The sequence below is a fragment of the Moschus berezovskii genome, chromosome 14, assembly GCF_049115385.1.
Source record: "Moschus berezovskii isolate FMDL1 chromosome 14, NW_MosBer_1.0, whole genome shotgun sequence".
Classification (NCBI taxonomy): domain Eukaryota; kingdom Metazoa; phylum Chordata; class Mammalia; order Artiodactyla; family Moschidae; genus Moschus; species Moschus berezovskii.
The window spans coordinates 78,676,555-78,701,664 of record NC_142473.1 but is presented as its reverse complement, the minus strand read 5'-3'; the positions used below and the strand labels follow the sequence as shown (position 1 = coordinate 78,701,664).

The 25,110-nt window shown below is 52.5% G+C and overlaps 1 protein-coding gene across 1 annotated transcript in view; it reads left to right on the top strand.

Moving 5' to 3' along the window:
* The window catches only part of ALX4 (ALX homeobox 4), a 49,993-nt gene extending 38,802 nt beyond the window's left edge, over window positions 1-11,191 (top strand). Inside the window, exons 3-4 of the mRNA XM_055423884.2 lie at window positions 3,867-3,995; window positions 6,655-11,191. Coding sequence (XP_055279859.1) covers window positions 3,867-3,995; window positions 6,655-6,984 — 459 coding nt within the window. The 3' untranslated portion in view covers window positions 6,985-11,191. The remainder of the gene's footprint in view (window positions 1-3,866; window positions 3,996-6,654) is intronic.
* Window positions 11,192-25,110: the final 13,919 nt, after the last annotated feature.

Sequence of the window (25,110 nt, the reverse complement as noted above, 5' to 3'; positions counted from 1 at the left end):
GACTGGCTCAGAGTGACGGTGGGGACAGGGATGGCCCCCCCCACCCCTGAGATGGACCTTTCCTGGGAAGAAACCTGGAGTTTGAAGTTGCTCCAGGGGGCTGCAGGGGCCTCTCTGTGCTGTCTGGGATTCCAATCTCCGCAGCTGGTGTCTGAAGACAATAAGACAGAGGCCTCCCCGCCCTGGGCCACCCCGCCCTGGCCCCAGATGGGCTGCGGTTAGCAGGGGCCTCCGCCAAGAAGGTTGGTTCCTTGGGGAGAGGCCCGTGCGGAGCAGGTCCAGGCCAGGGTGGGCTGGGAGGGGGTGGTCCTGGGCTGCTCTGACGCACTGAAGGCTGGGGCCTCTGGGTCCCTTATTCTGCCCAGGGTTGCCCAGTGGAGACGAGCCTAGGGGCTGCAGAGCCTGAGGCCCAGGGCTTCTAGGGTGCAGCTGTCAGCACCCCGGGCTCCAAGGATCAGAAATGGGAGGATTCTCTGACCCTCGGGGGCCCATGAATGTGAGCACGGATGGGGCCTGGGAGGATACCCCTGCCACCACCCAAGTTTATGCATGATGAGAGTGAAGACCAGGAGGCTAATGGAGCTTAAGCCTTATCTGGGCAGAAACGCTCCAGCCTTGTCTGCAGGGTGAGGCCCCAGGGAGGAAGGGGCTGGAGGTGGGCAGCTCTGTTCCCCTCGGCCTGCTCCCCACAGCCGTGCCACCTCCCCCGATCTCCATCTTAACCTGCAAATAAACCCCTCTGCCTGACCCTCTTCACTGCCTTCCCAAAGGCCCAGCACTCTCAGCTGCCTCTCCCCCGGCTCATCTGTCTTCCCAGATAACCAGGTCGCCCCTCTCCCCCGCCTCCAGCCCCCCCACCCCACGCCCACCAGCCGGCATTCCATCTCCCCCTACTCTGCTCCTCCCCTCACCCCCCGACCCCCTTTGCCAGCCCGAGCTTGCGTGTGTGTGTCACGTCCACCCGCCCCTCTGGACCCCGGGGCTCCCACTGTAGGACCTGAGTCCACAGAGACTCAAGGGGGAGGCCCCCACCACGGTGGCAACCTCACTTTTTTCTAGGCTTCTCCTCAGCCCCGAAGAAAGAAAGCAGTCCTATATCTAGATGCTTCCAGTGGGCTTCTCCCCTCCCCCTGGCCTCCCCCCACCCACTCCACCCCCACCCCCCGCCACCGCCCAGAAAACCCTGGGAGGCTAAGGAAGGAGCGGAAAGACTGAGCTAAGCCTGCAGGAAATTAAACATGAAATGAAAACAAGCGCCTCTGATTCATTCTCTCATCCTGCCCCCCGTCCCCCATTCCAGGCCACTGATAAAGGGGGATCCCATTTCAGCGGCCTGGAGAGGAGACCCGATCCGCCCTTGGCTCCCAGTGGGCGGCCTGGGCCTGGACCCCAGGAGCCCTGGGAGGAAAGGGGGCCCCCCAGGAGGCTCTGGGACAGGGGCTGAGGCCCCAGCCCGGGAGGGGATTAGCTCCCGGGGGGACACAGGAGAGCTGATTCTCCTGCACCAGAGTCAAGATGGGAAACAAAGTGATGCTGAAAGAAATGCCGGCCACTTGGGTGTATGTGTGTGGTGTGTGTGTGTATGTGACACTCATGCTTGTATACCGGGAAGGTGCAGTCTCACCCTCCCTCGGGGGTGTGTGTGTGTTGTGTGTATGTGTATGTATTGTGTGTATGTGTGGGGTGTGTGTGTGTGTATGTGTGTGTTGTGTGTATGATGCTTGTATACTGGCTGGGAAGGTGCAGTCTCACCCTCCCTCCTCACCCCTCCCTTCCCACACTAACAGGAGCCACACCTACCCCTTCTTTTTAGACTTCTTTCTAAAGGAGCTATAAATAAACCAGGGGGAAGTCCTCTAAACACTCCGTGGCAGCGCTTGCCCTCCAGCTCACCTGCGGTCCTCGGAGGCACAGCCCCCGGGAAGCCCGCAGCACAGATGCTGGCCCAATTTCCAGATGCACAAACTGAGGCCCGTGGAGACGCGGGGCAGGGCAGCACGCGCCCGTGGGCCCAGCAGCCTCTGTGCTGCCCCGCAGGGGGCGGGCCAACGCCTCCGGCCCGGCTCCGTCTCCCTCCTCCCAGGAAGCTCTGTGCCCTGGGCCACGGTGCCAGGGGCGTGCCCTGCACCGGAGTCAGTGGGCAGGTGTGCAATGAGCTGCCAGGAATCTCCCTCTGAGGAGCTCTAGAGCCTGCCTGTGAGCCAGCCTGAAGCCGAGCCTGCTCACACCCCTTCTCCCATCCTCCCTGGTTCCCGTCACCTTCTCCCCAGACCCCAAGTCACCCACAGGGGTGGCAGACCCCACGGCCAACTCTTGCCCATGAGTCTTGGGAAAGTTCTCAGCCTGCCAGAAACGCTCCTGCAAAAGAAGCTTCTATTAAGCCCTTCTATAGCTTTTGTTTGAAGGTTCTCAATTTTTTTCCTAAGTATGATAAAATAAACAAGACCCCGGCTCATACACCTGACTCAGAGACCACACTCCCCAAGAGGTCCCTTGGTCAAGCCAACGTGCCACCCCCATGCTGAGTGACAGATGGGCCTCCTCTCCTCCCCGGCATCAGGCGCTCTTGGGGCCTGAGACTGCAGCAGCTTCCCCTCTTCACGATACCGAGGTGACCCTCCCACCTGGCATTCGAGGGCCCCTCCCATCTGACTCCACGATCCTTCCTCTCCTGTCACTCTCCCAGCTGGTGGCGTGGCCGGGCCCGTTTCTAAACTCAGCTTGGACTTCTGTCCCTCCAGCCCCCACCTTCCCTCCACAAAGCTGTCCCTGACTGTCCTCTGACAGCCCGGCTAAAGCCTTGTCTCCCAAGAAGCTGTAACCCAGGGGGTCCTGACTGTTTCCATAAAAGGCTGCATGGGGGATTCAGGAAGTGGAAATTCCAAATCTGGGCTGAGAGGTCCCAGGAAGCCCGGACATTTTGGAAACCAATGGAAAAACCACACGTGTGTGATCCTCTGTGCTGCTGCGTCGCTCCAGTCATGCCCGACTCTGTGCGACCCCACAGACGGCAGCCCACCAGGCTCCCCGATCCCTGGGACTCTCCAGGCAAGAACTCTGGAGTGGGTTGCCACTGCCTTCTCCAATGCGTGAAAGTGAAAAGTGAAAGTGAGTTCGCTCAGTCGTGTCTGACTAGTAGCGACCCCATGGCCTGCAGCCCACCAGGCTCCTCTGTCCATGGGATTTTCCAGGCAAGAGTACTGGAGTGGCATGCCATTGCCTTCTCCGCTGTGCGTGCTTAGTCGCTCAGTTTTGTCCGACTCTCTGTGACCCTGTGGACTGTAGCCTACCAGGCTCCTCTGTCCATTGGATTCTCCAGGCAACAATATTGGAATGGGTTGCCATACCCTCCTCCAGGGGATCTTCCTGAGCCAGGGATCGAACTGGCATCTTATTATATCTCCTGCATTGGCGGGCAGGTTCTTTACCACTTCGCCACCTAGGAGAATGATTCTCTGGTAAAGCTTTCATGGCTGTCATCAGATTCTGCCCAGTAGTCTGTGGCCCCAGAGGACTGGGCCACCCCATGTCAGGGCTGGTTAGTTGACCGCTGAGATGACTGGTGATGTGTTCTGTGCGCATGTGACACTTGCCTGCTCTGGGTTCTAAAGCTCAGAAAAATGAACCTATTGGCCTGACGTCGCACCTACAACCGGGGTGTTAACTGCCTTCCCGGCTCTCAGCATTGATCCTTCCAGATTGTCAGCTCTTGAGCACGGAGACCAAGGCACATGTGTTATCTGTAGCCCCACAGTCTCGACCTTATAACTACAGCCGGAGGGGCTCGAGGGCAAGGCTGGTGCTGCCCCGAACACATGGGCCCCAGCTCCAGGCCTGACCCCAGCAACAACTGCTCTGTCCTGCAGGTCTGGTTCCAGAACCGGAGGGCCAAGTGGAGAAAGAGGGAACGCTTTGGGCAAATGCAGCAGGTTCGGACCCACTTCTCCACGGCCTATGAGCTGCCTCTCCTCACCCGAGCGGAAAACTATGCCCAGGTGAGTCCCTGCCCCCAGCTGCCTGCTCTGGGGCCCTGAGGAGGCACACCTTCCTGGAGAGAGAGCTCAGGGCTCCAAGTCCCCGCTTCAGGCCTGTTCCAGGAGCGCACTTGTGTCTCCAGGATGTGGGAGGCCCAGAGTTCTCTCTGCCCAGCATAAGCGTTGACCCAGCCTTGGCTGGACTTTAGGGAAGGGGAGACTTGGGGAGGAGCTTGAGAATGGCTTTTCCTTTGGCCACTTTGGTGACGGGCATCGGAACTGAGGCATGCTAAAGGCCAGGGACCCTCCGGGCCACCGGGAGCCACCCAGTGTTTCCTAGGAGCAGGGGGTCCTGAAGTTGGAGGACATGAGTGAGGCAAGGCTGGAATGAATGTGGGATTCTGAGACTAAGGATTTAGGCTGTCATCCCAGCTCCAGAGCTTTCTCCCTTCAGGCAAGTCACACATCTGAGCCTCGAGTTTCTTCACTGAGGAACTGGGTATTTTAAAAGCGCCTGCCTTAGGACTTCCCTGGTGACCCAGTGGTTAAGACTCCGTGCTTCCACAGCCGGGGGGCCTCAGGTTCAACCCCTGGTTGGGGAACTAAGATCCCACATCCCACACGATGTGGCCAAAAAAAAAAAAAAGGCACCAGCCTCAACTCTTTCACAAGGCTGTTGGAAGGTCTACGTTAGACTGTGCAACGTGCTCTGTGGATTACACGGCTTTAGGAAGGTTGCCTTGTCTGCGTGCGGCTCTCCCAGGCGTCTGGCCCTTCTCTTCCCATCCCTTCCAGAGCATCTTCTTCCACAGCTGTCCGTCAGTCCCTCTTCCCGGTGGCACTTGGGTCCTCAGTGGGATGTCAAGGGATAGGAAGCGATGTGGATGAAGTCAGGTAGCTGAGACCCTTGGAGAGATGCCTTTGGGGCCGAGTGCTGTCCTGACGCCCCTCAACCTGCCCTGCAGAGGTGGCTGGTTCCTCCCTCTCAGGCCTGCTTGTGCTGTGGCCTCTGCCTTCTGCTCCAAGCCTGGGCCCGCCCAGCAGCAAGCCAGGCCACAGGCTTTCCCAGGCCTCCCTTTCCTCTCACTCTCCTGGAGCCGAGACAGCCCATGGTCCCCGGGTACCCAGTGGGACCCGTGCTGCCCCTGCCGCTCTGAGGATCCACATGGCAGGGGCAGGGGCGGGCCCAGGGATGAGGCTGGGGAACGGGGGGCTCTCCTGCACACACACCACCTGCATCAGCTCCCACCCCACCCGTATCCTTCTCTCCTCTCTCCCTCCCGCCAGCCAGCCTCCCTCTGTCCCCGGGAGGATGGACCTCCAGCTGGGACTCCTTGGCCTTGACCTCTGCTGCCCGAGCTCACACGCCAGAGGGGCTCACGCTCATTCTTCTCATGCGGCACCACACGCCACATCCCCCAAGCTTCTTGAGAGATGGGGTCCCCATCACCCAAACCTGCAAGCAGCTCTTGTCGCTGCAGTCCCCATGGCATCTGGGGGCACAGCCCCCTTGTCATTCCTTTTATTACAAACTTCTCTGAATGCACCAAACACTGTGGGGTGGGGGCGGGGGGCAGGGCGGCAGAAGCTGCTCCAGGACCACTGAGAAGCCCTTTCACGTGGCCGAGAAGTGCACCATCTCCTTCTCACAGCCCATCCTGCCATCACCCGCCCACCCCCATCACCCAGAAGAGATGCATTTCTGGCTGAGTCCCCAGCTCTGCCTCCCCATAAATGCTGAGGGAAAGCGGGGTCTAGAGCTGGAAGCTGGGGAGGGGGAAAAGATTTTAGCTGCACAGATAGAAGACAGTGTCCAGTTCAACCCCTCACCTGCTGCCCGAGCACCTTCCACCTCCTCCACCTGTCTCCACCCCAGCCCGGAGCCTGTGGGCATCCTGCCTGACTCCATCCGTCCACTCACCACCTCCTGAGGCAGCCCTTTTGGACCCTGAGTTACTTCTGAAGCCTCAAGGGCACCGGCCCCTAGGACCTCCACTACTGACCTTGACTTCTGAGAGAACTGAGGCCCTCCCGCCCCGTCCACTCTCAGAGTGGACGGCCTCGGAGCCCACGTTCCCAACACCAGAGCTCTCTGAGCTCATGTCCCCTCCCAGTGATGAAGTTGCGAGGATGCCCCGGGCCTGGGGAGGAGCCGGAGCAGGGTGAGGCCCAGGTGCTGACCCTAAGCGGGTCCGTGGGTGGAGAGACAGAGTCTGCCTCTGCATCTAAAATCCGGGGCTGCGGGGAATTCCCTGGCGGTCCAGTGACTAGGACTCTGACTGCAGGGGGCACAGGTTCAATCCCTGGTCAGGGAACTAAGATCCTGCAAGTGGTGTGGTCAAATAAATAAACAAAATCAGGGGCTGCCTTCAGCTGGTGAGCCGTGCCCCAGGACGACCCTTTCACTGGACTCTTGATGGAATTCAGAGTTCAGTCCTTAAAAGGGAGTTTCTGTCTGCTGCTCTCCTGGACTTGGGAATGGAGGAACCAGAGCATAAAACCCCAAGGCTTCTAGGGGGCTAGATGGCCAGGCAGGTTTGGAGAGCCTCCCAGGTAAACACTCAGGAATGGTTTTATCATCAGGATGGGTTCGTAAGTGAAGAGAGGTCCCCCGTGAGGGACAGGAAAGCACCCCCCGTGTCCTGCCAGCCTGTGACGTGTCTCCCTCCCCTCTCCCCAGATTCAGAACCCATCCTGGATCGGCAACAATGGGGCCGCCTCGCCCGTGCCAGCGTGCGTGGTGCCCTGTGACCCGGTGCCCGCCTGCATGTCCCCTCACGCCCACCCCCCCGGCTCCGGGGCCAGCGGCGTCACCGACTTCCTGAGCGTCTCAGGGGCTGGCAGCCACGTGGGCCAGACGCACATGGGCAGCCTGTTTGGAGCCGCAGGCCTCAGCCCGGGCCTCAACGGCTACGAGCTCAACGGGGAGCCGGACCGCAAGACTTCGAGCATCGCAGCCCTCCGCATGAAGGCCAAGGAGCACAGCGCGGCCATCTCCTGGGCCACATGACAGGGCCACTCGCCCCACCCCTGCGCCCGCCCCCGCCCCGGGGCACTGGCCTTGCCCATGCTCCCCGGGCCCCCAGACCCCCACTCTACCCCTCTTAGGCACCTGGCCTGGGCCCAGGGGCCTGACCCTCAGCACTTTCAGCCGCCCTAAGTCTGAGGCCCCTGGGGACTGCGCGGAGGGAAGGGGGCAGCGGGCACCGAGGCCAGGCCCCCCGTTCCCAGCCAGAGGCAGTGGAGGCAGCCAGGTGGCCCGAGTTTTGCAGCTTTGCATCCATTATAAGCTGAAGACCCTTTCTCCCCACTCCTGCTCCTCCGCCCTGCCTGGTTTGACCATTGAGTCGAGGCTAGATTCCCACCTGGACCAGCTGTGGCTACAGTACCGTCAATGTCCGTCCTTCCCGCTGCTGTGTGGTCCCTGATCACCAGCCCAGTGACCGTGTCTGGAGAACAGATGCCCTGCCCAGTCAGCCTCTGCCATCCCATCTCCTGTGCTCTCCCTCAAAGCCCGCGGACTCCAACCTCCTAGACCCAAGGCACCTGCCTCGCCTTTACCCTGGACGCGAGGAGTCCCCGTCCTGCCGTCTGTACCCTGTGCTGGATGAACCCGGAGGGACTGGGCAGAGAGAGAGTGGAGCTGGAGCCGAAGGAGCCTGCCGTCACCCAGCAACACTAGCCCCCTCGGACCCTGAGACTCCGGATCTGGATGAACAGTGCAGGGGAGGAGACCCACCGCCCGTGGCCCCCACGATGCTGGAAGCAAGGAGCCAGAAGGTCTGAAGGGAGGTGTCCTGGGGAGGCAGGGGCTCGTGCACACACGCTGGCTCTCCGGCTGCCCTGACGCCCCGCCTCAGGCAGGATGATGGTGGCAGGGGGCAGGCCTGGGTAGCTTTGTTCCCTATCCAGTCCAGTCCCTCCAGGGGGAATTTGAAGATCCTGGTCACTCGCTGGGGCTGCTGGGCCAGTGTCCTGGTGCAGAAGGACTTGTGCCTCCACACAGCCACTAGGGCCTGGGGGCACGGCACCAGAGGGTCCAGAGTGGGCTGCGGGGTCTGGCAGACAGAGGATGAGAGCATACTCGCCCGGCCTCCGGGCAGCAGGTCGGCTCCCATGCGGCCTCAGACGGCCTTCCCAGTTAGCGGCCTCCAGTGCCACACCCGCCCAGCGCCTTCCATGCAGTCCTCCAGGCATAGGGCAGAGAGTGCCTGCCCTGGGGCACAGGCAACCCCAGCCCCTCGTTCTGGCCTCCGGAGGGCTCGTGTGGGGCTGAGCTCCTTGGGGTCGCTTGCTCTGTTCTGGACACAGTGCTTTCTGGAAGCCGATCTCCCTGCCTGCAGGAAGGGGCCTCCTTCTCAGGGGGGCTCCATTTCTGACTGACATGCAGCCTGCAGCTTGAGTTTCAGCTCCAGGATCCAGGGGTCAGCTAAGCTCGGGGCATGGGGTACCTGTCCTCCAAGGCAGGCCTCTTGAGCGCTGGGAGGCCCCCTTGCAGGTATTCCCGAGGAGAAGGGCCTGCTTTTTCTTCCTTGTACCCCAATCCTGTCAGTGAGGAGAGCTGGGTCAACCAGGCCCAGGGGCCTGGACACAGCACAGCCTCTAGGGTGGCTGGGGAGGGGTGAGACCCTCCCCCTTTGAGCTGCTTAGGTTTTTGGGGATGTGGCCGTCACTACCTGTGTCTCAAGTCCTCATATGCTCTGGAAACAGGACAATAGAAGGAGCTGGCCTTGACCTCCCCCTAGTAAGAGTCAGACCTCTTTGGGAATCGTAGCTCTAAAGGTGATCTTCTAGAAGTGAAAAGCATCTTGGACATTGAATTAAATGTTCTTAGAGGCTTATCTTTAAGTGTTTTCTACATTTGAGGATCTGGGAATGACTCTTAGGAAGCCTTTTCTAGTTCTAAACTTGGCTGAAACAACTCAAGACTCCCAAAATCTAGGAAGAGGAAGGAAGAAATGGCTTCAGGATGGAGACAGTTCCCCCAGTTCCTCCTTAAATGCCATCATGGCTGGAAAGACTTGGGAGGTATGTTCTCACCTGGGTGAGAATCAGACAGAGAGAAAGAACCAGGATAGCCCCCGAGGGAGAGGGAAGGGAGAGACACGGCTCTTAAGTGGAACCTTCTGGAAGGGACCTCTGGCCATCAGTTCTGCTGTGTGTCTGCTTTCCACCTGGGCCAGACTTCAGTCAGGCAAATTCCATCCCAAAGCTTGAGAAGGAAAATCTTCCAATAGAAGGCTCTTTGGCGCTGACTGCCTGTCCCACCAATGCAGCTAAGTATTTAGGATTAAAACGTCGGTATGAAACACCTCTGCATCTCCCCACGGGTAGCTACCAGCCCCTAGGCCTGCCCTTGCCCTATCCCAGTGCCCTAGGGCCTGCCTGACACTCTAACAATCACAGAATCGCAGAGCGGGAAGGGATCAGAAACCTTCTAGTATGCCCAATCCCTTCACAACGGAGATGACCCCAGTCCCCAGTGGGGAAGGTGATCATCCTCAGCCACGTTTCACTTGAGGCAGAGCTAAGAGAGGGGCTCTGATGACCGATGCTGTGTGGGGCTCCTCAGGGCGGGGGGCTGGGCCCAGGCCTTCTGCCTTCTCCGCTGCTGGGGTGGGACGGGCCCCGCAGCCTCTCCTGTGATGACTGAAGCAAGCTTGGGTGTGACTCTGGGCTGGCGGCATCCTCAGGAGCACAGTCTCGTGAAGGCAGGTGCAGGGGAGAGTGGATGGCTCCGGGGGTCACTGTTAAGCCAATAAGCTAAAAGAGGTGGGGTTTCCTTTGCTCTTTGCCTAAAATCTCAACAGAGATGGCCACACAAAACCGGAAATAATGGGTGGCTGGCAGGCGCCCTGGGTAGTCTCCCCACGCTGCCAGCCCCCCGAATCCTGCTGGGAACCAGTCTCGGTGGCCAAGGCTTGACACTAAGGTGCTGCTACCACCCTCAGATGCCGTCGCTGCTCCCAGGGCAGTGTGAGGAGAGAGGGCTCCGGGGACACACGGAGAGGCTTGTCCCTGAGTCTTCGACGGCACTTGGAGGACACGGGCTTTGGAACTTTCCTTGAATTCTTTCCGCTATACTTGATTCTCGGCTCTCACGGCCACGCCTCCAGCGTGGGGAAGCATGGCAGCCAGGCTGGTTCAAAGACACTGCCAGGGGGCGGTGGCAGCAAGCGTGCGGTGGGCCCCCAGTGCACGTGGCTACAGCCACCTCGGGCCCAGTGCCGCTGTCCCCTCTGCCCTCTTCCGCTACATCGATGAGAGGAGCTCCTCCACGCAAATGACCACGAATCCTGCGTCTGCGGCCTTTCTCCCCCTGGGCTGGACAATTCTGGGGCTTCCGGTCTGCTTGACGGCCTGGTGGGTGCCAAAGCCAACAGCAGGCCTGGCGGGGAGTGAGGATGGCTGGGCAGATGGGCCCCCAGGATAATAATCCATGACCACAAAAGATAAAACTGGGAAGACAACGAAAACTTGACACCTCAAATTCCCGGGGAGCCCATGCGATGTCTGTGGAGATGCTGGGGGGAGGAAAGGTGTTCCAGTCAAGCAAACATTAACCTGCCCTGCCCAGTGCCTTCTTCCCCTTCACTTACACACATAGAGCTAGGCCTTTATACTACTGATTTTGAAGGACAGTTTTCAGTGTCTCATAGCCTGTCTGGTGTGCAGTGGGCTGAACCGCGAGCCGCGTGCTGGAAGGAACATGAACCTCAATCAGTAATGACTGTTCTCCTTGTAAGATATCATAACCCTGTATAAATGCAACTTTTCCTTTAGCTTAATGACCTGGGGTGGAATATTAAAAATATATATGAAAAAGACATTAAAAATACAGAAAAAAATGTATAAAAAAAGGAGGTCGGTTCCATAAAGTTTTACTGCCTATACCACCATGTAACTACATTATAGCAAAATATTAAAAAAAAGAAACATTCTTGCCTTTTAAAGTAAGTTATTGCACTTACATCTTTGCGGGGAGGGGAGGACTATTGGACTGTCAACCGGAAGGGGACGTCGGGGTCCAGGAGTGGGGCCACATGGAGCATGGACGCCGCTATGCATTCGCAGAGCACCCTTGGCTGGGCACGGCCCAAACTGTCTGCTTGGTTGTTGTTTGCAATAAACTCCTTCTCCTTCCTCCCCTCAACTGGAACCTGTCTGTTTTGTTCCTAACTTGTGACAGATGAAATGTGATCAGAGGGGCCTCTGAAATCTCACGTTAATTGAAGTCGGCAAAAAATACTAACAGTGCCCTTTTGAACTGCTGACACAGTACAGAATGGATTACCAGGGCTAGATTAACAACAGGTGGCCAGCTAGGGCTCCTGCACAAAGAGGGGTGCATGGCCTGTGAAGGGCTGGAGCACCACCCCCATCATCCCAGAGGACCTGCCTCCACGGCAGACATGCAGCGGAGGGAGGTCAGGGGCCGCCCCTGTGTCTCCAGTGTGCTCACCACGGCCCCTCGACGTCACTGGTGCCATGTGGGTTTCCGGGGTCTGTTCTGAAAGCGAGGGGCCAGCCAGGGCATGGGGGTCTGGGGGGAGACCCGGCTGCTTGGGACAAAGGGTGCAGGACAGGCTTCCGCGAGAGGCAGGTCCCCGTCCCAGCTCTAATGCTTAGTGGCTGAGAGAACTTGCAGGAGGCAAGGCCTGGGGACTTTTTAAAGCAAAGCAAAGCAAAGCACTAAACACAAATTATAAAGCCAAGCTGGAGGTCCAGGTTTTGCTGTGCAAGAGGCGCTTCCTTGCTTTCCAGCCTAAAAGTGACTCAAGTAGTTAGTCTCCCAGGGACCCCTCTGTATGCTGAAGGGGAGGCATCCTTGTTTACCTGACCCTCAGCTTTCCCATCTGAAGGAGGGGAAGAAGCCTGTCTCTGCCCAGTTTACTAGTTCGTGGGGAGGTTTGCATGGAGATGGCCCATGCATGGGCTTTGTAACCTGATGTGGCAACAGGACATGTAGGGCTATGATTATTCCCGGGAGAAAGACAGCACCCTCCAGCTACCAGCTCTGAAACTCTTTGTCTTCTTCTCTTTCTGACTATGTAAATGCTGCTTTCCTGGAGCCACATCTCAGATTTCCTACCGTTAGGGGAACCCAGGAATCATAGTAGCCATCTGCATGAGTTACTTTATGACAGGAGGTCCTAGTAAGGAACACGGAACTAACAAGCCACCACCAACTGCAAGAGTTCTGGAAAGGTCAAGAGAGCTGCCATGTGTTCTATCACCATCCAGAATCCTCACTGGTATCCAACTTGGCTGAACAGTGCATGCGCCCCAGGAAGGACCTGAGTCAGAACGATTGGCCAAAGACAACCTGGAAACTAATCCCATTACCATAAAACCCGAGACTGCGAGCCGCATGGCAGAGCAGTTCTCCTGGGTTCCCTTACCCTGCTATTCTCCACCTAGGTGCCCCGTCCCAATAAAGTCTCTTGCTTTGACAGCACATGTGTTTCGTTGGACAATTCATTTCCGAGTGTTAGACAAGAGCCCACTCTTGGGCCCTGGAAGGCCCTTTCTGCAACCATACCTCTAGGGTAAGTTTTCATTCACTGTAGACCCAGATGGCTTTAGGTTGACTTGAACTAGGAACTTGTATTTAAAAATGACCCTTGCCATCTGACAGGGTCATGGCAGCTCTTGGACTCTCCACACCAAGTCATTGGCAAGTCCCAAGGTGGGAATGGAAGCAGAGGGAGAAATTTCTCGTGCATGGGAAGTCGCCTGCCTGAAATCCTTGCTTAGCAACCCCAACAGTATCTGGAGTCCAGATGAGTGCTGCCACCAAAGGGCAGGATGGCTGCCGGGTCATCTGGTCCTCCCTGGTGACTCAAGTAATGCATTCCTGGGATTTGTGCCTCCAAGAGGCATCGCTGGGGAGGACACTCCCCTGTCAGCAGGGCTGCCTTGAACATCGACTGTGGCTCAGCCCCTCCCTGTCTGGCTGCCAGGACCACTCACTGCTCCCCCAAACCATCTGGGGCTTTTCACTTGGCTACAGTGGTAGATTTGCCATCTGTTTTCTTAGAATGCCTGTGTCCTGTCACCAGCCCACTCTACCAGGAGGATTCCTGGTCATCCTCTATGGCTTCCTCCTAATAAGAATGTCCGATGTGAAGTTCTTCCTTAACTCTATGCCCCGTCCCAACTTCCACCCCCAGGCCAGTGGTTGCGGCTCCACGCTCCCACAGAACTGTTTATAATAGTATCTTAGCATATGAGACTGTGTGAGTTACCTATGTATCTGTCTGACTGCCCTAGCTGCCTTCCAAGCGCCAAGAAAACACAGGCCAATTCTGTTTGTGAATGAATCCTTCAGAAAATTAGTACACTGAGTAACTGCAATTCATTGGGAGAATGAATGGGAAGGTAGGAACGAGGAGAGGCTCTGTTTTTGCTTCAGGATGGGAAGAGAAGGCTAGAGATGAGCCTGGTGTGAACTCACAGCCTCTGCCTGGCTATGGACTCTGTCCATCCTGTTCCTCCAGGGGTCACATGCGTCCCCAATGAGAAAAGGTCAGGACAGGAAGCCTGACCTCTTTAGTGTTCTTGGGGTTTGGGCAGCATGAGGCCAGCTCCTCAAGATGGCTTGGTGTTGAAATCTGAGAGTGCTCATCTCAGAGGTTTTCCCATTTATCCTTGGGCTCAAAGCCTGCTTTTCCTCATGTCATCCCTCGACAATCCTCATGCTCTAAACCTTCCTTCCCTACCTCCACTCTGCCTCAACCACCAGTGAATCTTTCTCACCAATCCCATTGTCCCAGGTCTTGCTACAAGAACAATTGCCAGCCTCAGGGCGCCACAAGCGGGCTGGTCTGTGATTCGGCAGAAATCCTTGCTTTGGCTGGTGGGGGGTGATGCAGTAGTGGTGGTCTTTCTCCAAACACACACACACACAGGCCCAGACTTGCAGGCTCAGCTGCTCAGGAACAATAGGCCCTCCACAAACAGCCCGCCCCCCAAAACAGGGCTCAGAAGTGAGAAGACGCATGCCAGCTCCAGAGACAATGAGGTGTGAGAGTTGACATTTTCCCAGGAATTCTGTGATTCCAAACAGATTTTCTTTTTTTAGCTCAACACAGACCAACAGCCTTGAGGAAGGGCAAACTTCCGAAAGGAGCTTCGGTTTATGACCATGTGCTTACCATGTGTTAAGGTGCTGCCTTAACTGTGAGTTGGGAGCAAACCCACTGTCGGGCCCGCACGAGATGCCCCCAGAGCCCTGGCCAAGATGCGGTCCAGACAGCCCAGGGGCTACAGTGTTCTTGCCACACCTTCCAAGATTTCTCTTTTGGTTGCATCCCAAGCCCCTTGCCCATTCCTTCTTCATCCTCTCCCCACAGTGGATCTGTTGTGTTTAGGCTCTGTGGGAAAAGGAGGAGTTCCTTGTTCCTATGACATTAAGGTCGAGCTACACTATGGAGAGAGAACAAAAATAAGTGTGTGTGTGTGTGTGTGTGTGTGTGTGTGCGCGCATGCGTGCTGGGAGGACAAGGGAAGGAAGGGAAGAATGAAGCCCAAAGGCAGCCCACATCTCCTGTCCAAGATAGGTTTGAACAGAAAGCTCTCTCCAGATGAAGGCATAGAAAAGCATGGGCCAGGAAGCCGTGCGGTGAAGTGAGAGAGCTGGATTTAATGGGCTGACTTTGCAACTCCGCTTGGTTATCTTAGACAAGCCACGAAAATCCCGATTTTCAATTTCTTCATCTGTAAAATGGGGTCAAACCAACTCTTGCCTGCTTATGTCATAGGAAGTGAGACAAGTGGTTATGAAATCCAATTGAGTTAAAATACTTGGGCATAGTTAAGAGCTGTAGAGACAGGAGGAATTACACATTCTGCTGGTTGGGAAGGGCCAGCGGGGTTGACTTCTATCCGAATGGCTACGAGAAGGAAGCCAGAGATTGGGGGTACTGTTTCACAAAAGTATGTCATCAGAATATAAAACACTGGGAACCCTCAATCTTCTATTTATGGGAATGGGGAAGGTGGGTGGTGAGCAGCGTATTGGTCTTTCTGGGCTGCTGTAACAGAAGAGCACACACCAGGTGGCTTAAATTACAGACATCTATTTTGTCACAGTTCCAGAAGCTAGAAGCCCTGACCAGGGTGCCTGCGGATTTGGTTTCCAGCGAGGCCTCTCTTCCTGGCTTGCAGTCGGCCACCTTCTCACTGTGTCCTTACACGGTCTTTGCTCATACAGAAAGAGAGCTCTGCTATTTCTTTTCTTCTGAGGATACCAGTCCTAATGAATTAAGACCTCACCCTTATGATCTCAGTTAAACTTTACTACCTCGACATAGGCCCTATCTCCTCATCCAGCCACACTGGGGGGTTAGGGCTTCTATATATGAGTTTTACGGAGGATATAATTTAGTCTGTAACAAGAAGACTGGCTGGTATGTGTTAAATGGGTGAAGTGGCTGCTCTTCTCAACTTCATATCCCAAAGCATCTCAACAGGTCCCAGCAAGTTCCCAAATGAGTCCAGCAACCACTGGGCTCAGTTCCTTGTCACTTATCACCTGGGCTACTGCTCAGTAGTGACATCCCATTCCTGGTCCCTCTCTGCTCCACCCCCTCGTCTGTGCTGATGCCAAAGTGGGGGTGTCTAAGACTAGCTCTGATCACGCCCCCAACCAGAGCAGTCATCTGCAAAGCCTTCACACTGCCCACAAACGTTTGAGCTCTTCTGTCGAGCCCTAAACCCCTACCCAGCGCCATAATTTCTAAGGCCCCAACCTGGAGCTAGTGCTCCGACAAACCTAGGGCATCAGTACACTTCCTCGTCTTCCTGTTTCCTGTCACTCCCCGCAGGCCAAAGCGACTGCCCGGCCTCCCAGCACACCACTGTCCACACAGTGCCCGTCTCTGCCGACGAATTCTCCAAAGCCCACCTCAAGTCTCACCCCTGCACCAAGTCAGAAGTGACCGCACGCTCCTTCCACAGCAGGGAATGTGTGCAATTCACCCTCAATTGTTCAGTCTTAGACAGCAGACTGGACAATTAGGGAATTACCTCCTGTATTAGTTTGATTATAAGCTCCTCGAAGGCAGAAACGGCTTCTTCACCTATTTATCTGCAATATTTGGTAGAGTATTACAGCAAGCATTTAATAAATATCAACTGGATAGCTGGCAAATCTGCATTCCACATCAAAACATGATAGAAAACACTAAATAGAACTTGAGGCAGCCTGGACGCTGAGGCCCTAAGCAAACATCCAGGTGAAGGAGGGAAAAGGGATGCTGGTCCATGACAAAGCAAAGGAACTGCGAAAGATGACAGTTTTTAACTACCACTGAAAAAATAACCATCTTTATTGACGTACTACTTACATAAGAACGCATCAACTTTACATGTAGAGTTGGATGAGTTTAGACAAATACATATGCAAGTAACCGTCACCCGGATCAAAATATAAAACCTCCTCATTCACCTCCTCTCTCCCAAAAGTTCCCTTGAGCCTCATCCCAGGCAATCCCCAGCCATAGACAATGTTGGTCTCCTTTCTGTCACTCTAGTTTTGCCTGTTGTAAAACTTATAATAATAAGTGGATTGTATTTTTATTTGTATGTATGCACGTGCTCAGTTGTTTAAGTCATGTTTAACTCTTTGCACCCCTATGGACTGTGGCCCGCCAGGCTCCTCAGTCCCTGGGATTCTCCAGGTGAGAATACTGGAGTGGGTTGCCATGCCCTCCTCCAGGGGATCCTCCCGATCCAGTGATTGAACCCGTGTCTCCTGCATTGCAGGCAGATCTTACCCCTGCTTCCAGTTCTGTTGCCTCAGCTGAGTGTTTTCTACCGTGTTTTGACGTGGAATGCAGATTTGCCAGCCATCCAGCTGATATTTATTAAATGCTTGCTGTAATACTATATCAGATATTACAGATAAACAGGCAAAGAACCCTTTTCTGCCTTCAAGGAGCTTATAATCAAACTAATACAGGGTATAAGTCTTTAATAGTCCTGTCTACTGAGGGTAAACTGCAGCCTCCCCTGAGCCACCAGGGAAGCCCTGTATGCACGTACAGTATGGATGTAAAGTACATACTCCTTCGTGTCTGGCTCACTTGCTCACCTATTTTGGAAATACATCCATGTTGGTGTGTCTCAGTAGTTCATTATCTTTATTGCCTAGATGTATTCCATTGTATGGAGATACCACAATTTATCTATACATTCATCTGCTGTTTAACCTTTGACTTTTTTCCAGGTTTTGGCTATCATGAACAAACCTGCCAAGAGCATCTGTGTACAAGTCTTTCTGTGGATATATGTTTTCTGTTGTTTTTTTTTAAACTATTGAGATAATCATATGACTATTCTCCTTTATTCTATTGCTACTGTGAATTACATTTTCAAATATTAGACAAAGTATATTCTTCAGCCACGTTGTATTATCTTTTTTGTATGTTGATTTGGCCTGCTAATTTTTAAAAAGAACTTTGTGCCTATGCTCCGCAGGGTTTTAAGTCTGCAGTTCTCTTGTAACATTTTTGTCTGGTTTTGATAATGGGGTAATAATAGCCACATAAAATGAGCTGAGACACATCTCTTTCTATTTTCTGAAAAGAGTTTGTGTTAGATTGGTGTTATTTCTTAATTATTCGATATAATTTGCCAGTAGAACTATGTGGACTTAGGTTTTTCTTTGTGTGAAGTTTTAAATTACAAATTTGACTGCTTTAATGGATGTGGCTATTTAGATTTTCTATTTCTTCTTGGGGTAGTTTTCATCACTTTGTGCCTTTCAAAGTTTGCATCTATTTCATCTATGTTGTAGATTTTATCAGTATCAAGTTTTCATATGTATTTCACTTCTAATATTTTTAAAATCTGTACCAATGCTCCCTGTTTGGTTTTTGATACTGGTAATTTATATATTCTTTTCTTTTCCTTGAACAGTCTAAAGTATTTATTGGTCTTTTCAAAGGACCAGCTTTTGTTTGAGTTTCCTCCATTGTTGGTCTTCTCCATCTTCTATTTATTTCCAAGCTTATCTCTATTCTTTCTTCCACTTACTTTGTATTTGTTTTCAATTTTTTTAAGGTAGTAGTTTACATAATTAGTTTTAGTCTTCTTCTTTTCTAATATTAGCACGTCAAGTATAGATCTCCAAGTACTCCACCTGACACATTTAGATTCATTTTCATTTACTGAAAATTACGTTCTAATTTGTTTTGTGTCTTTATTAACCCATGCATTGAGAAATGTTATTTAATTTCTATTAGGGATTTCTCCCAGGTATCAGTTATTGATTTAATTCCATTGTGATCAGAGAACATGCTTGTATTTTCATTTCCTCTAAAACTGAGACTTTCTATGGTGCCACACACAGGTGCTGAGTACTGTCTGCGCCCCTGAGGAGAGCATCTGCTCAGTTATGGTGGGCGACGTGTTCCATAACTGTCACTTAGGCCACGATGGTTGACAGCACCACCCAGGTCATCCCTATCTTTCTGATGTTTCTATCAACTTGCTCTATCAATTACTAAGAGGGAAGTGCTGAGATATCCAAATATAACCATGGATCTTCTATTTCATTTTCAGTTGTCAATTTTGCTTTATATATTTTTAAGTGCTGTTATTTAGTGCCTACATTACTTAGAATGACCTGTTATGTCTTCTTAATGAACTGACACCTTTAACGTTATGAATTATTTCTCTTTCTCCCTGGAAATGTTCCTGTTTTGCAGTTTATTTTGTCCTTTATTGATAAAATCACTTCCAGTTTCTTGTGATCCATATTTGTCTAGTATAATTTATTGTACTCTTTTACTTCAACTGCATTTTATAGTGCTTTACTCATAAATAGCAAATGATTGCCCTTGATGTTTAATTCAGAATGAAAATCTCTTTAATTATAATGTTTAGATCATTTACATTTACTGTCATTAATATGTTAGAGTTTAAGTCTAGTGTCCTACTTTATTGTGTCCCATCTGCTCTTAGCTTACTCTTTTCTTCAATCAATCCTTTTTGATTGAATATTTTTTATCATATTCTATCTCCAATATTGCCTTATTAGCTATGCTTCCTTTTAAAATGTTTTTAGCCTTTACTTCAGGGTTTACAATGTGTATCCCTAATTCACCACAGTCTATCTTACAGATATCTTCCTGGTTTTCTTCCTAACTCACTGGCAACTCCTCCATCTCCTTTTCTGGTCCCTCTTTTCTTCTCGACCTGTAAATCAGGCCACAGTCTTCTTTTCTGTACATATTCTGACTCTCTGGGCAGTCTCATCTAGTCCTGTGGTTTTAAATCCCATCTATATATTCAGTTTCAACTCTCCCCTTAAGCTCGAGCTATCTAACTGCTTAAACAGCACTACCACTAGATGACCGAAAGACATCTCAAACTTAACCCATCCAAAGCGGAGCTCTTGATATCCCCTCTCACACTTCTCTGCCCTTACCCTGCCCCGTCTGCCCTACTTCACTTAACTGTGTCACTAGGTCACAACAAAAACCTAGCAGTCAGCTGTGACGCCTCTGCTTTCATCCCCTATAACCAAATCGTTAGTAGGCCCAGCAGGTTCTGTTCCCAGCATAGCTCCTCACTGTCTCTGTCACCGCCCACCGAGTCTAAGCCGCCACCATCTCTCTCGCACTCCTTCACACAGCCTCTTGATTTCCTCTCTTCCATTCTTGTTCTCTACTGCCTTTTCTCCGCATAATAGCTGACATGATTCTTTAAACAAAAATCCCATTCGGATGCCGATCCCCTGCTTAAAACCGTCCAGTGTCTTCCCATCACACTCACGATACAAATCCAGAACCCTTTTGTCCTGCATGATCCCAACACAGCGTGGCCCTGACTTACTTTTCCTGGCGTCACCTCTACCCTGCTCCCCATACCCAATACACTGCAGCCACGCGGGAGTTCCTGCTGCTCTTAAAACAAGCTGAGGCCTTTCCTGCCTGAGGGACTTGATGCCGGCTCGTCCCTGTCTCCACTCCTCAACACTGAGATCTGTTTCAATGCCACTTCCGACCAACTCATCTTAAATACCTCCTCATGCCCGTCATTAACCATCTCCCCTTATTCTGCCTTGTTCTCGTCATAGCCTTTTACCATTTGAGATTGTATTCATTTACTTTCTTTGGTTGTCTTCCTTCTTAGAATGTACACTGAGCAGGAGTAGGCACTTTGCTCAATGCAGCATCTTCATAATCAAGAACAGTTATCTGGCACATGATAAGTGCTCAATAAATATGAATCCATCACAAAAGACTTTTTACTCTTTAAGGGAAAAGAATCTTTAGGAGTCCATAGACTAAAAACACATCAGTGAAAATTCACTCTCTTCTGGTTCCATGCCTGAAAGTGAGTTAAATCTGATTGTTAGATGTAACTGTTCATGAATAGGCTGTAGGTTCTGGTTTGTTCATGCAAACATTTCTCTACAGAGTGACTTATCAGAATAACCCCTCCTGAGCAGTAGATAATGATCTTTAGCCCAAGTTCTGATAGACAATGCTGTGTCCTGCTCAGTCTCGCTGGATACTTTTGATGCATCATCAAAGCCTGAAGGAGCTATAAACCACTCCTGCTGCTGCTAAGTCGCTTCAGTCGTGTCTGACTCTGTGCGACCCCATAGATGGCAGCTCACCAGGCTCCCCCGTCCCTGGGATTCTCCAGGCAAGAACACTGGAGTGGGCTGCCATTTCCTTCTCCAATGTGTGAAAGTAAAAAGTGAAAGTGAAGTCGCTCAGTTGTGTCCGACTCTTCGCGACCCCATGGACTGCAGCCCACCAGGCTCCTTCCATGGGATTTTCCAGGCAAGAGGACTGGAGTGGGGTGCCACTGCCTTCTCTGAAACCACTCCTGAGGAAATCCTAATTCGGAACACTTCCTAGTTCCTAGACAACCACATAGCGTATAAGACACTGCATGGGGCTGCCGCATGTTTCCTTTCTGTCTCAGCACTGTCCCACTGAGATGGTGGAGCCATAGTACTGAAGGCAGCATCTATCCGTTATCAATGGATATTCATCTTATAACATTTTAAAAAGGGACAACCAGCAGACGGGAGATACGATGGGAAGCGGGGGGTGGGGGGAAATCCTTGCATCTTCTGTGCCTTGGAGAAGAGCAGTTAATGAAATCTTCATTCGGTCAAGTTTTCAACACAGCAAACCAAACTGCTGACAAGAACAACGCTGTTTGGAGAGAAATTATCGGGACTATATCCAGAAAACAAGAACAGACTGGGCACAGGGCAGGCAGAAGGGAGGAGACGAAGGTAAAGCCCCTCAGGATCTACTAGGGAGGCTATTGGAAGCCCTACAGGACCTGCCGCCACCAATACACAATTTTCGTTAATTATCTCAATTGTGGCTCTTATCCCCTTAATGAGAAACACAGCTTTACTTCTAAGCAGGCAGTGAGGCTGGCAGAAAGCTGAAACCTGAAAATCAGCAGATACAGGGCTGCATGCAGCCCTTACTATTGAAATGAAGCCACATCCACAACACACAGGGAGGACTCCAAATAGCTTCAGACAGCAGCCAGCCACACAGGACCCTCACCAGGCACCGGGTGGACGCTCTCCGGACGAGTCAAGGGGCCCAAATCCCAAGTGCTCATTTCAATAACATTAGAAAATAAACATGGGGCTTATTTATAGCACAGGAAAGGCACTGGGGCAAAAGAACCACTCATTTGGTAATCTACCCTGACGGGGCCAGATAGGATCCAGACCCCCAGGCTCTCTGCTAACAGGGTGAGCAGAAATAGGGGCCGGAAGAGGGCTGGCTGCCAGCATCACCAGGTACAATCTGGCAAGGGCTCTGGGTAAAGAAAGGGGACGAGATCTGATACATCACTGCATCTCACCCACCCGGGTCGAAGCGCTCTTGCCATCTTCAATTTCTGGTTGAGGAAACTAAGGCGAGGGAGTGGAATCCCTCAAGGCCAAGGAAGGCCCAGGGTTCAACTCAAAGGAAGGCGCTATGAGAACGGGAAACAAAATCCTTGCCTCCTCCGGACACCAGCGAAGATGGTGTTCACGTAATGGAATCTTCCTGTACAGTCAGGACTAAGATGTAGGTGTGTGGAGTCCTAGGCCTCTGATGGATTCACACCATCTTACAAAGCCAAGAACTCTCACTGGAGCCCAAGTTCCTGGAGGTCAAGACTGTGTCTTATTCCATTTATTCCACTCTGTCTCAGACGCAGCACAGGTTCTGGCAAAGAGTACATTATGAATGAATGAATGAACAATTAGAAAACTGAACGACTGAATTATTCCCTCATCTTGGTCAGTAACTAGTTGGTTGCTCTTCAGCTGTGATTACCAGAAATCCAGACATTCTTTGAGCTTCTTCTTGGGTATAGTAGTTAGTGATAGAAGTTGGTGGCTGTAAATAAGAGCTCACATTGATACACTGTGAACGGAAGGCTCTGAAGGGTGGCTGGAGTGGCTGGAGGCTTGGGTCCAAGACACGCAGATTCCAATCCCAGCTCTGTTGGCAGCTGTCATTCCACAGGCAGCTCCCGAGATGCTACGGGTGAGCTGGTGCTTTGCTGGGGAAACCTCTTATCAGACACAGCTGCCTGGTACTTCTCGAGCGGCACCCAGACATCCTTCCCTTTCCTTGTCTCTGCCTGATGGCTCTGGTGCCCTTCAGGGAGGCTGGGAATATGTGCAACCATGGGCCGAACCAGTTGGGAGCAGAAGAAAGGAAAAACTCTACCCTACAAAGGCTGTAAATTTGATATGCCAGACACAGAGGTGGGTGACTCAACAATTTCTTGAAAAGAAAAGATGCCTGGAAAGCTGGGAGAGGAGGCAAGCTGCCCTGTCACCTGCCCTGCGTTGCAAGCAGTGGTGAGCCAGATGTGAAAAAGCTGTGGCACAATGTCACCAAGACAGCCCACGCCCTGTGCCAGGGAAGCTGGACATCACAAAGCCCAAGGCTGGGGAGCCCTGACAGTCTGTTTAACGGAGGTGGAAGAGAGGCTGTGAGTTTCATTTAGGATGATGTTGCTGTTGCTTGGTTGCTAAGTCATGTCCGACTCTTTGCGACCCCATCGACTGTTACTTGCCAGGCTCCTCTGTCCATGGAATTCCCCAGGCAAGAATACTGGAGTGGGTTGGAATTCCCTTCTCCAGGGGGATCTTCCTGACCCAGGGATTGAACCTGCACCTCCTTCATTGCAGGTGGATTCTTTACCACTGAGCCACCAGCGAAGCCCTTAGCTTAGGAGAGGGGAAAACCTTACAAGTGAGAGCAGCTCACTTGTAAGCTCCTCTATCTTTCTCACAGACAAGCTCCTCTGTCAGGAGCAGCTCAGTGAAACTGGTTCAGATCATCTCACTGGGCCTGGTTGGCAGAGTTGGGCCAAAAGCTGCCCCCCGTTTCATTTAGAAGCAAACACTGGCCTAGCACAGGAGCCCTGTGGCTTGGGACAGAGCTCTGGGGTGAGGTGAGCAGCCAGCCTCCAGGGTTCACATGCCTCCGGGCCCTCAGTGGAAAGCTCAAGTCTCTTCCAGAGCCTCCCTGGACGGCCGCTGCCTGCCAATCCAGTTGGCACTTTCACTGGGACGACTCCTCGGGAAGTGGCTGAAGGGGCGTGGGGCCAGTTGGGCATTCTCTGCCTCTGCCTCCCCGAGCCAGGGCTCCTTGGGGAACGGTGTGCTGTGGCTTCAGCTGCTGCAGCAGAAGACTACCAACAGAACTGGAGAAAACAGCTTACCCCGGAGATGCCACTAGGAGAGCAGAGGAAACCCACCAGGCTCAGGAAAGCTAGACGATGGGGAACCTTCGAAACCTCCGCCCTTTTGGCCGGGTTCCTCTGCGATCTTGTGATTGTACAGCCAGGAACAGTCCCCCCAGGAGTGAACCACTTCCCGACCCGGACTCTGCTTCATCGGCTTAATTCTACCAACAATCAGACCTTGAGAATTCATGGCCAGAAGCCTGCGGCCTTTCAGTGGCAAGGATCCTCCAGAGACTGTCCCAAGAGGAAGCCGGATCACAGAGCTACCAGCCACCCCTTGGCAAGTGAGAGCACAGAGGCTGATGGCCTCTTCCAGCTCCCAGTCCTGGTTGGCACAGGCCAGGATGATGGTCACTCTTTCCGGAGGCAGCAGAGAAACTCCTGAAAACCACAAGCTGGAAGCACATAAGGTTCGGCAGAGAAGCCAGAGTTCTGACCTTCATGATGCCGCGGAAGAAGAGGAGACAGGACAGCATCATTTACAGGAAAGAACCAGAGATTCTGAGGACAAAAGTGGATATTTTCCTCTTTAATTTTCCCAGAAAAGGAGGTTTCTGCCTAAACACGTGTAAGCGTTGCTAAAATACATCAGATAAGAAGAATATATACAGCTACCTAAACTTAACCAGCCAAAAAGGGTTTCCAACCTTGGCATTGGGAGAAGGAAATAGCAACCCACTCCAGTGTTCTTGCCTGGATAATCCCACCGACAAAGGAGTCTAGTGAGCTACAGTCCATGGGGTCTCAAAGAGTCGGACACGACTGAGCACGCAACCCTCAACACTGGCATTCCAAGCAGGCCGGCCCATCCCAGTTAGGCCCCTGGGGGCAAAGGCTAGTGACTTAGTACACACACTGGGCCAAGGCCAGGCCCAGCTCAGGTTCAACATCGGTGCAGGCCGGGACGATGCGATTCCGTAAAAAGATTTCTTAATCTAAAACCAGCTGTTGTCTGTTGTAGGCCAGAACATGACATTTTAATTAGCATTATTGTTCCGCTTCTGAAACCAGAACCTATGGCATCCCAAGGGCAGATGATCCTAGCCCAAGCTGATGAGTGAGGCTCACTGGTGAGCAGCTCAGAAACACACCCACACAGGACAGAGTGGCGTTCCGAGTCCCCTCTGAACCCATGAATCATGAGCACTTGCTATGCTCCTGTCCTGAACTTTTCCCTGTGACCTGCACCCTCTGTCTTTTCCGAGGACAGAAGCTTTGAGGTTTGCTTCCAGTGCCTAGGATGTAATATTTATTCTATAATTTTTTAAAAAATGTATGCTATGGTGCAAAATCTAACCCCCAATATTTCTGGGGGTAGTTAGGTACTTGAAACGGAGTTTTAATGCCCTTAGAAGACCACTGTCTTCCAAGAAGGTGATAAAGGTCCCCT